This window comes from Nycticebus coucang, chromosome 1 (genome assembly GCF_027406575.1).
Source record: "Nycticebus coucang isolate mNycCou1 chromosome 1, mNycCou1.pri, whole genome shotgun sequence".
NCBI classification, from domain to species: Eukaryota; Metazoa; Chordata; class Mammalia; order Primates; family Lorisidae; genus Nycticebus; species Nycticebus coucang.
The window spans coordinates 75,601,428-75,614,296 of NC_069780.1; the positions used below are offsets into that span (position 1 = coordinate 75,601,428).

Consider the following 12,869-nt stretch of genomic DNA (forward strand, 5'->3'; position numbering starts at 1 on the left):
ATAGCATTCTACTGAGGGCAACAAAATAAGACTCTGTCTCCAAAAAAAAAAAAAAAAAAAAAAACAAGAAAGAAAGAAAAAGAGTACACCTAAAGGAATATTCTTCAGCCTTAAAAAAGAAGGAAATTCTGCCATTTGTGACAACAAAGGTGAACTTTGAGGACATTATACTAAGTAAAATAAACCAGGCATGGAAGACAAATATTGTATAAATTTCACTTACATATGGAATCTAAAAAAAGTTGATCTTATAGAAACAGAAAGGGTGTGGAAATTGAGGAAATATTGGTAAAAACATTCAAATTTTCATTTAAAAGACAGATAAATTCTAGGAATCTGCTATACAGCATAGTGAATGTAATTCATAATACTATATTATATACTTGAACTTTGCTGAAAAAGTAGATCTTACAAGTCCTCAATACACACACACAGGGTAACTATGGATTGTGGTGGATGCATTCATTAATTACACAATGCAAATGTACCTTAAATGATCACATTGTATACAAATCATTTTGATTTGTCAATTATACTTCATTAAAGCTGGAGGAAAAAAGAAAAAGCAAAAAGCTGAGAAGAAATTTAAAGGATTAATTTCCACCCCCTTCCTAATCTTTAGTAAAGAGAGAAATATTGCCTCATTTAAATTATTAAATATTCATATACAACACTATCCTTTTATTTACTATTCATAAAAGAAACAATTTTTAACTGTAAATGTCTAAGCTTACAATGATTAAATTATGATTATAATTTAAACTTGACATATTCTTCAGTACCAAATCTATCCACAAGAATGCATTTTAGCATCAGTATTTAAAATACATCCAGCTAGTCATAATTTATTTATATCAAAAATATATAAATCTATAAAGTTAAAACCATCTCTCCCCTCCTTCTCCTCAAAAAATTACTATATTGACTTCTTTTAACATACCTTTTAAATCTTTTATATGTATTAATATCAGGTACAAAGAGATTTGAGGAAAAATACTTACAAAACAAGTTTAATAAAAGTAAGAGAATGAAGGAAAAGGGCAAGAGAAGAAAGTAGGGAGGGAGAAAAGAAGGAAGTAGAAAGGCAAAGAAGAAAAGAAGACCAGAAATGAGAAGCTACTTACTTTGATGGACCAGGTCCCAGATATCATCAATTTGTTTCTGGGTTGGGAAATGACCACAGTCATTGAAGAACTTAATGAGCTCACTTCTGTCTATTCCTTGCCAATATTCTCTCTTGGTAAACATTGTTTCATAGACTAAAAGATCAAAAAGGTAAAAAATATATATTTTTTTCTTTGTAAATAATGTATCAAGTATAAGCCACCTAAAGGGTTTATCTGGATTTGAAGAAACTGTAACTTTAGCTTTATTTTCCCGTCTACCAGTAAGCCTCCATGATTAATTACACTAGCACTATGTCAACCTTCTGGCAAGAGTCACAAGGAAATGGACATGCCTCTCCTCCCACAACCCCCACATTCTGCAGCAGTGAAAATCAGACTTGATTCCCTACGAACACTGGTTTTCTCTATCCTGATCTTTTGATAATTGACCACAGACCCTACATATGTCAACACTCAACCCATATCATAAGATACAGCTTTAATGTCAGGATTTCTGGCAGCCTGACTTAGGCTGAACCACTTCAGTGTTCATTATTTATCAGATCCTCTACTTTCCTTCATCTCTTTTTGATTTCTATACACATCATAACTACTAGAATTGGTGATTCCAGTTTGGATTAAGTTAGCCTCTAATTGGGGGAAATATCTACTTTTTGCTTGCTAACTTCTTGTATTCTTACTTTTTAGTTCTGTAATTTTCTACTCCTGGTCCAGGACTATTGTCAAAAACCACTCAGTTGTGCCACTTGTCACCTATCTCTTATATCTGACAGGAGTTAAACAATGAGCAAGCCAATCGATACATACAGTTTATAAGTGTAGTTTTCCACAAACTAAATTTCTACATTTCTTCTCTTCAAAGAGAAGGTCCATCAAAGGTAGCCTTGAGTCTCTACTCTGAAGTATGGTGGATTAACCTCATGAAGCTAATTGTTAGTAAGAATTTACAGGATGCCAGGGACTGGTCTGAAATATGGGCTCACTATGGCAAAGGACACCAGAATGGTTTCTAACAGAAGTTGTATCATCCCAGCACCCAACCATATGGATTTCAATTTTCCATCCATTCATTCAATATGTCAGTCATTCAGTTGAAGGAGACGATCATGAAAAATCAACAAATTCAAGAAATATTTAGTGATTCCTTAAATATGAGTAGTTATTCTAGATCCTGAAACTTAGCATTAAGATAAATAAATGTAAATTTACATTTAGTATACCTATGACTTTTTCTCTTTGTTCAAATAAGCAAACTAGAGCAGTTTCTCTTGGTGCCTTGTCCATACATCCTTGTCCCTTACATTTCTGCACATGCAAATTTGCCTTTAAATTGCCAATGTCCGTATTCCATTGCCAAAGGGCTCCCTCTGGCTGTGGACTTCACTCTACCCACCTGTGCAGCAATCCTGGCATACCAAGGAATTAAGACCTTCCTTGCTGTAGCCCTCAATCACTGGAACTAATAGATAAAGCTCCACCCAGCACTTGAGGCAAGATGGCTACACTGTTTTCTTTAGTTCTCCACAAGGATTAAGCTCCAGTTGTCACATTATAATTTCCTGGATAATACAATCTTTTTTGACTTTTATCGTTTTCTTGTCTAACTACTCCATTTCACTAACAGAATTTCCTGGAATTAATTCCCAAATAAATTAGTTATACTTGAATTCTCCTCGCAGGCTTTGATTTTTAGAGAAACTCCCAACTATAACAATAAGAATTTCACCTTTTACGTTTTTTTTTTTTTTTTTTTTTTTTTGTAGAGACAGAGTCTCACTTTACGGCCCTCGGTAGAGTGCTGTGGCCTCACACAGCTCACAGCAACCTCCAACTCCTGGGCTTAAGAGATTCTCTTGCCTCAGCCTCCCGAGTAGCTGGGACTACAGGCGCCCGCCACAACGCCCGGCTATCCTTTTACGTTTTTTTTATGTTTAAGTAAATATATTTTTTCTTGAAGAAGTATATAGACCTTTACTACTTTTTCCTTGAATTAATCAGTTTTAGATGTTTCTCATAAAATCAGATTGATGCATTTATTAATATTATCACTTTGTGACTGTATTAATAGATAACAATTCCTTTAACCTGTATGTTATGTACTATAAGCAAATTTTTAGCAACATGCAAGCAGAATTAATAATCTAGGCTGTTGTAATCAGGGTAAAGATACAACAAATCATGAAAATTAATGAAAACTTTCTGATCATTAAAAGACGCTTTAAAAGGTACACAGGTAATCTGCCAAATGGCACCCAATCAGCAACCAAAGCATAGAAAGTTTTTTAAAGAACATTAAGACAAATGAAAACTTGCAAATTATGTGAACTCTAGAGATACTTTAACCCTCAACATAAATAGATGCTTTGGTAATTCTTTAAATTATTTGGCTGGTAATTCTTTATTCATTTGGCTAATTCTACTCTACTGTTCAGATCCCATGTTGTACAGATCCTATGTTATCTTTGCCTCATGTCAGCCTATGCTCAACAAAATTACCAGCGTGATATATTCAACACACATGGCAGCATAGTCCTTTGTTTATAGTTTTCCAATGGTTTCCCAACTCTTTTCAAGGTAAACGTATGGTCCATAAAGCCTGACACTACCAACACTCTTTACTACCTTTCCCATTGCATCTTGCTCTGCTCTCACTCAAAAACTCAATTCCAGTAATATTCATCTCCTGACTTCCTTCAACACTAGCAAGCCTCCAAGTGAAGGCCTTCATGCTTGATACTCTTTCTGTAGAACATTCTTCCCCTATAGATCCACCTGGCTCACTCCTCACTTACATTAACACTTTTACTCAAAGAGCTGCTCAACTAGAAATCACCAGAGCCCAGGCTGGAAAACAAAAATCACAATAGCTTTGTTTGTTTGTTTTTTTCCTTTTCTCCCAATCAGAGAGGTTAAGATACAAAAACAGTGATATCTGTAATTACAAATCAATGGAGAGAAATAATGGAAAGAAAGCAAAGCTAAGAAATACAAGCAATATTCTATAAGGCTAATGAATTTATTAACAATTTTGATATGAAGACTGAGTAAAATAGTGGGAGCATTTTGGGAAGGATAGGTGATTTGGTAATCAGTAGCTAAAAATTAAAGTGGGTGGAAAAGAAAAGTGGCATTATAACAGTACCTATAACTGTTAGGTACTATTACATACTAGTATATATTTTGTTAAAATTATTTAATATAAAACAACTATCAAGAAGAATATTAAGAATATATTACTGAAGTTTTTACTAGTATGTACAGAGTTTATGAACAAAAGTCTTAAAATCTGAGTGTACATAGGAATGACAGACAGTCTCTTTCCGTCTCTCTTTCAAGACTCTTAAGTAAAAGTAGTCCCAGCAGCTTCCTAATGGGAGAGGGTCCTCTCTTTCTCTACCTCTCTCTTGTTGTGCTCTCTTTTTCTCCCTTCTTTTTTCCTCCTTCAATCTCTGGATACTTTCCTCCTTTTTGTTCCTTTCTCTAACACCCAGGCTGGGTGAACTGATCTAGCTAATCTCTCTAACTTAGGCGGAATCTCTCTCTCTGCCCCATCTCCCCTGACACCCCCCCAACCCTTGCTCTCCCTCCTTTCTCTCTCTCCCGTGATGTCTTCCTTCCTCTACCTCTAGCCACAGAAAAGGCATCATTCTAACTTAAAGAGTTCTGGTTATCCGTAACTATCTTTTGGCACAAAATTGTGTCACAACTAATAAATTTAATAAAAACTATCCTTTTAACAAATATTTTTGAGGCCTTCTGATAAAGTAGGCATATGCTAGATACAGGATATTCACTAAAAAACATAATAAGTACAGTCCCTATCTTCGTGGAACTTAATAATCCTAAATGTAAAATTTTATGACTAGCTGAAACTACCAAAAATGTAGCATTTTTTGCCTTATAAAGCAGTGAGATGATTCCAATTAAATATAATTTACTTACATCATTTATTTTTGTTAGTCAAGAAACTGGCTCTAATAATCTATCCTAACCCTAAGCAATATTGAATTCATTAAATATAAATTCAATCTCTGAAAGTTAAGATATAAATTGGAAAACCTGTTCTATGAATAGAATTCTAACACTAATAAGCAATGTGTACTTTAGTCTGCTGAGTGTCCATTAACTGTTCTGATATCAATATTTAATTACCCTTTGGGGAGCTACCCTCCTCCAATGGATACAGCTTTTACAACTCTCAAGCAAGATTCCCTACCCACCTACTGCAAACTGTTGAACTTACAACTAAGCTGGATCAATCAGGTGCTCTCTGCCTACAATTTCAATTTAAAGCAAAGGAACAAAAAAATCTTTAAGTGATAACAGCTTATCTATCCCCCAGAGACAAATACATATTGTTCCTTATTTCTTGCTCTCTAAATCTCTGGAAGACTTCGGGTTCACATTCTGCCTAAAATCTGATTATTTAGCTATTTTTCCAATATTACCCGTTAAATTTCCTTTTTGCTTTAGTTACCCAGAATTAGTTACTGTTGCTTATAGTAAGGATAAGCAATTGAAGTCATCAAATTCATTAAATATAAAAATATACTCTACGTATGGTTTCCACGGGTAACTATACTAAAATGTCAATGGTTAAAATAACCCCAAACTTAATTCAAACCAGAAGTGACTCCTGCTTACATTTTTTCCTGTCCATCCATTCTTCTAGCTCTAACAAATTTATAATTTGTCTTGTTCTCCAAAGTCCAAGTCGATGTCTAACCCGGTAGATTACTCGGCGATACATGTTTATAACTGCTGTCAAAGTATTTCCATGATACAAAGCCTATAAAACAGTAATGTAGACAGAAAAGTTCCTTAGGTTTCTACTATTTATATTTACTAATAATTTGACTTTGTTCCTTTCTTTTAATCTATTTCATCCAATTTCCAAGATTATGGACATCTTTATTCTTTATTGCCTACAAGTTCAAAGAGCTTCATTATAATTTGTTTTTTCATCAGATACTCATACTTCCCCTGGAATAGAGGAGACAGCTACTCGTACAGACACTTCCTAAGCTGGTGTTCAAATTTCTAAAATATGCAGCCCACTCGGCCAGAGGAAAAAAATACATTTTATTAAGGCATTATTCTATACTGAATGATTTTTACCTGAACAGTTCACTCCTTTTTCTTTGAAAATTGTACATTTACCTCTTTTACCTACTTTTCATTGGGCTTTTCCAGGTTTCTTTATTGACTTCTAAAATCTGTTTGAATTAGAAATTAACCCTTTTCAGTATACATGCAAATTTTTTTTAATTTTTTTTTAATTCAAAAGCTAATTCTTGACCAATATAATAGATAAATAAATCACAAATGTGGGCTCGGCGCCTGTATCTCAAGTGGCTAAGGAACCAGCTACATACACCAGAGCTGGCAGGTTCAAATCCAGCCTGGGCCTGCCAAACAACAATGACAACTACAACCAAAAAATAGCTGGGCATTGTGGCGGGTGCCTGTAGTCCCAGCTAATTGGGAGGTGGAGACAAGAGAATCACTTAAGCCCAGGAGTTGGAGGTTGCTGTGAGCTGTGATGCCACAGCACTCTACTAAGGGAAAGAGCTTGAGCCTCTGTCTCAAAAAAAAAAAAAAAAAAAGAAATCACAAATGTGAATATGAACAGAAGTGCGGAAGTTTACAAGTTTGGAATAAATAAAGGGTCAATAGCAGATACAAAATGAAAAGAATATAATAGTTTGTACATACATCTCTTTGGCAAGACATTTGAAAACCTGTAATAAAAATTTCTTTTAAGTTTTAAATTCTTGAAGTTACTCAAGAATGAGGAGAAAACCTTGACAGATTAACTTACCACAGAAATGTTGGGATAGATAGTTAATAAAGTCTTGTTTTAAAGGCATCAGGATCAGATAATTTCAGACCTGGGTTCTAGCTAGCTTTAAAGAATAGATAATTCTAGTAAATTGTTTTAATTCATAAAAATAAAGATGAAAAACTTCCCAATTCACATTATAAAATTAGAGTATTTTTTTCTCTTTGCTCTTCTGTTCCCTCCCCCTTTCTTTCCCCCTCCCTCCTTCTCTCTCTCTCTGCTCTCCCCTTACCCCACCCCCCACCATGTCATTAATTGTCACTAATTGTCCTCATATCAAAATTGAATACATAGGATTCATGCTTCTCCATTCTTGTGATGCTTTACTAAGGATGATGTGTTCCACTTCCATCCAGGTTAATACGAAGGATGTAAAGTCTCCATTCTTTTTAAACATTGAATAGTATTCCATGGTATACATATACCACAGCTTACTAATCCATTCCTGGGTTGGTGAGCATTTAGGCTGTTTCCACATTTTGGCGATTATAAATTGAGCTGGATAAACAATCTAGTGCAAGTGTCCTTATGATAAAAGGTTTTTATTTTTATTTTTTTCCCTTCTGGATAGATGCCCAGTAATGGGATTGCAAAATCAAATGGGAGGTTTAGCTTGAGTTTTTTGAGGTTACTCCATACTTCCTTCCAAAAAAGTTGTATTAGTTTGCAGTCCCACCAGCAGTGTAAAAGTGTTTCCTTCTCTACACATGAGTGCCAACATCTGCAGTTTTGAGATTTTGTGACATTGACCATTCTTACTGGGGTTAGATAATATCTCAGGGTGGTTTTGATTTGCATTTTTCTAATAATTGGGGTTTATGAGAATTTTTCATATGTTTGCTAGCCATTTGTCTGTCTTCTTTAGAGAAGGTTCTGTTCATCTCTCTTCCCCATTGATATATGGGACTGTTGGCTTTTTTCATGTGGATTGAGTTCTCTATAGACCCTAGTTATTAAGCTTTTGTCTGATTCAAAATATGCAAATATCCTTTCCCATTGTGTAGGTTGTCTATTTGCTTTGGTCGTTGTCTCCTTAGCTATACAGAAGCTTTTCAGTTTAATTAAACTGTTTGTTTAATTTTTGTTGTTTTGTTTATTTTTTTTGTTGTTGCAATTGCCATAGCAGTCTTCTTCATAAAGTCTTTCCTCAGGCCAATATCTTCCACTGTCTTTCCTATGCTTTCTTTGAGGATTTTTATCATTTCATGCCTTAAATTTAAGTCCTTTATCCATCTTAAATCAGTTTTTGTGGGTGGAGAAAGGTACCGATCCAGTTTCAGTTTTTTACATGTGGATATGCAGTTCTCCCAGCATTATTTATTGAATAGGGAGTCTTTCCCCCAGTTCTTGTTTGGTTTATCAAAGATTAGGTGGTTGTAAGGTGTTAGTTTCATTTCCTGGTTTTCTATTTGATTTTAAATGTCTATGTCTCTATTTTTGTGCCAGAATGTCTATACGTCCCAAAGCAATCTACTGATTCAACACCATCCCTATTAAAACACCAACATCGTACTTTCGAGACTTGGAAAAAAGGATTCTTCATTTTGTATGGAACCAGAAAAAACCCCGTATAGCTAAGGCAGTTCTTAGTAATAAAAACAAAGCCAGGATCATCAGCATACCAGATTTTAGGCTGTACTACAAGGCCATAGTGGTCAAGACAGCATGGTACTGGCACAAAAAAATTTTATTATTTTATCTATGACTACATTCTTCTCCATCTCTATGTGCATTTTTTATAGTCAACCACAACAGTTCTTTTAAAAATTAAGTTTAAAAATTCATATATTTCAGGGTTTTTCTCTTTTCTAAATAGCCAGTTCTATTTTACTTATCAATTTAATTAGGTTTTACATTTTACATTTTCTGGTTCATTAATTTCTGTTTTATCTTAATAGAGAAATTAATTCCTTTTTTAAACATTAGGTTTATCTTCCAGTTCTCGATTTCTTAAATTAATGAAATTATTTTCATTTTTTTTTTTGTTTAGGAATGTATTTACATTTATAAATTGTCTTCTGAGTCAGTTTTCCCTTAGTATGCTTTCCATACCATTTTATAAGTGAAAAATCTAAAGCAGAAAATATATAAATAACTTCTCCAAGGCCCCATAGATAGTAAGTTGCAAAAAAACAGCCGGGCATTGTGGCAGGTAGGTGCCTGTAGTCCCAGCTACTTGGGAGGCTGAGGCAAGAGAATCGCCTAACCCCAGGAATTGGAGGCTGCTGTGAGCTATGTGATGCCAAGGAACTCTACCAAGGATGATAAAGTAAGACTCTGTCTCTACAAAATAATAATAATAATAATAAGCAGAATAGGAACACTTCAGAAGCCACATTTTTAATTACACTCTATACTCCTCTTGACTTAGTTGAATTTAGTGTTTTTTAAACATTTTATAAATTTTTCCTTTCCTAGCATATTTCTTACTATACTTATGACTGTTCTTGCTTCTGACATGTTATTTTATGTTTCATGTGATCCTTTAAAAGTTGTTTTATCATTTTTCTTCATCTTTGCTTGATTTTGTGATTCTTTTCTGAAATTTTGAAATTTTGGAATTTATCAATATTATCAATGAAATAAATTTCCCTGTTTGCCTGAATAAAAAAATAAATTAATACAATTTTGCTACCTCCTTCTTCTCCTGTTCCCTTCCATCTGATAGCTGATTCTAAGTGCTCGTTAATATCTCAATATTTAATAGCACTTTCTAATGTGTATTTTTAATCTACTTTTTGTACAACAGGCTAGTCTTTTTTAAAAGAAAATAATGAATGGTTGTCTTTTGTGAGCATTTCAAACATATGAATCTTAATAGGAGGAATAAAAAATTTTATTCTTAATTCCCACAACTTGAAGCCAAAAGTCAGATGCTGAAGACCCACACCTTTTCTGGTGCCAGGATGCAAACATCTGAATTTCACCCACTGTCTGAACCAACCCCAGACTTTGAGTGGAAACTAATAATGCTTTTAAAAGTGAAAGTATGTGAAATCTATTTGTGTGGTAGAGTTACTGTGGCAGCAATACTCATTTTTCAAAGACAGCATTCGTAGAGGCAATAGTCCCTGGTACTGGCACCAGACTCTTTACAGGCAGTATTTGGCTGGAGTACTGGGACCTACCCCGTCCTCATCATTCCTTCATGTTTCTTAACTTAATTCCCTAGACCTCCACCCAATAGTCTACTCAATGTCTTTCTGCTTAAGTCTTTTAGTAGATTATATATTTTTTATAATTAAGAATTAAAGGGACTTTACCTAATACATGCAAGCAATGTAACTTAATTCTATGTACCCTCAAGGAACCTGAAACAATAACAACAATAAAAAAAAAAGCTGGGCAATATAAATACAAAAAAAATTAAGCAATGTTTTGGTTGTGACCTTAGAAAATGAGCAGAAAAGTCCCTACTTGGAGGGTGCTGCTTGGAAAAATGATATTTGCTAAAAAATTTCAGGGGCATTGTGTAGCCACAAACCTCAATTTGAGTGCCTTATCCTCAAATCTAATACATCTTCTAGGAATACAAATGAATTTTATGAGAGAACCCTTCTCAGATCTTAGGCATTTGGAAGGTTACCTGGGAGGTTTTCACAGTTAGAAAGTTGAGCCAGAGAAAATGACAACGGTCCACTTATGTGGATTTTATTATAGGGAGCATCCCTGCCAGTCTTCTGCATGAAAATATGCCTCAACTATGGTACTACATACATCTCAGTGCGCAAATCTTTCACTATAATTCTAAACATTTTTCAAGATGAAATTTATCAGACAAATGTACACATTAATATTTATAAGAACAATTTTGCAATATAAAAGGGTGATTACAAATTGACTACACATTTCCAATCTCTATTAACTTAATGGGAAATCATTATACCTTTCACACATCAACACTTAATAAAATTTTCAAGCATGGATTTCAATCTACCTTTTCATTGATCTGATGACTTTTTTTTAAAGTAATGAATCGATTAATTCCCCGTAGAATTCTGCCAGTGTATGACACTTACTAGGTCTTAATTTCTTTAATTGTAGTAATACTAGTCTCTTTTCATGTTTACTACAATTTGTGTTTCTCCTACTGTGAAATTAGGAAGTATTCGTTCATGTATTTTGCTTATTTTTTCCTATCATTATTATCGGGTATTTCTTCCAGTTTATAAGAGATCTTTGTATGTTACACATTATTAACCTTTGTGTCACATTTCAGCAAATATTTTTACAGTTTGATTTTTCAACTTTTAAAAAATAATGTCATAATTTCCTTGCCTTTGTGTGGGGTTGAACATTTTAACAGATGGGTACAGGAAGAAATGAAATAGGAAATCATTATCTTCCTTGAGCATAACACCAATGAAGACACAAGCTACCAAAACCTGTGGGATACTGCAAAAGCAGTTTTGAGAGAAAAATTTATCGCTTTAGATGCCTACATTTGAAAAACAGAAAGAGAGCGCATCAACAAACTCACAAACCACCTTATGGAATTGGAAAAAGAAGAACAATCTAAGCCTAAACCCAGGAGAAAAACAGAAATATCCAAAATCAAATCAGAGATCAATTAAATTGAAAACAAAAGAATCATTCAGAAAATTAATGAAACAAGGAGTTGGTTCTTTGAAAAAATAAATAAAATAGATAAACCATTGGCCAGACTAACTAGAAATAGAAAAGTAAAATCTCTAGTAACCTCAATCAGAAAAGATAAAGGGGAAATAATAACTGATCCCACAGAGATACAAGAGATCATCTCTGAATACTACCAGAAACTCTATGCCCAGAAATTTGACAATGTGAAGGAAATGGATCAAGATTTGAAATCACACCCTCTCCCTTGACTTAGCCAAGAAGAAATAGAGCTCCTGAACAGACCAATTTCAAGCACTGAGATTAAAAAAAAAAAAAAACAATGAAAAAGCTTCCAACAAAAAAATGCCCTGGTCCAGATGGCTTCACACCAGAATTCTATCAAACTTTCAAGGAAGAGCTTATTCCTGTACTGCAGAAATTATTTCAAAAAATTGAGGAGGAAGGAATCTTCCCCAACACATTCTATGAAGCAAACATCAACCTGATACCAAAACCAGGAAAAGACCCAAACAAAAAGGAGAATTTCAGACCAATTTCACTCATGAATATAGATGCAAAAATTCTCAACAAAATCCTAGCCAATAGATTACAGCTTATCATCAAAACAGTCATACATCGGGTGGCACCTGTGGCTCAGTCAGTAGGGTGCCGGCCTCATATACCGAGGGTGGTGGGTTCAAACCCCGCCCTGGCCAAACTGCAACCAAAAAATAGCCGGACGTTGTGGCGGGTGCCTGTAGTCCCAGCTGCTCGGGAGGCTGAGGCAGGAGAATCGCTTAAGCCCAGTAGTTGGAGGTTGCTGTGAGCTGTGTGAGGCCACAGCACTCTACCGAGGGCCATAAAGTGAGACTCTGTCTCTACAAAAAAAAAAAAAAAAAAAAAAACAGTCATACATCATGATCAAGTAGGTTTCATCCCAGGGATGCAAGGCTGGTTTAACATATACACAAGTCCATAAACATTACCCACCATATTAACAGAGGCAAAAATAAAGAGCATATGATCCTCTCGATATATGCAGAAAAAGCATTCAATAAAATCCAGCATCCTTTTCTAATTAGAACACTGAAGAGTATAGGCATGGGTGGCATGTTTCTAAAACTGATTGAGGCTATCTATGACAAACCCACAGCTAATATTTTACTGAATGGAGTAAAACTGAAAGCTTTTCCTTTTAGAACTGGAACCAGACAAGGCTGTGCTCTGTCATCCTTACTATTCAACATAGTGCTGGAAGTTCTAGCCAATACAATTAGGCAAGACAAGGAAATAAAGGGAATCCAAATGGGAGCAGAGGAGGT

General features: G+C 34.6%; 1 protein-coding gene across 1 annotated transcript in view; it reads right to left on the minus strand.

Moving 5' to 3' along the window:
• IQCM (IQ motif containing M) overlaps positions 1-12,869 on the minus strand; it is a 474,905-nt gene that overhangs the window by 208,634 nt on the left and 253,402 nt on the right. The window contains exons 10-11 of the mRNA XM_053597778.1: positions 5,772-5,916; positions 1,125-1,259 (exon numbers count right to left, since the gene is read on the minus strand). Of these exons, the coding sequence (XP_053453753.1) occupies positions 1,125-1,259; positions 5,772-5,916 (280 nt within the window). The remainder of the gene's footprint in view (positions 1-1,124; positions 1,260-5,771; positions 5,917-12,869) is intronic.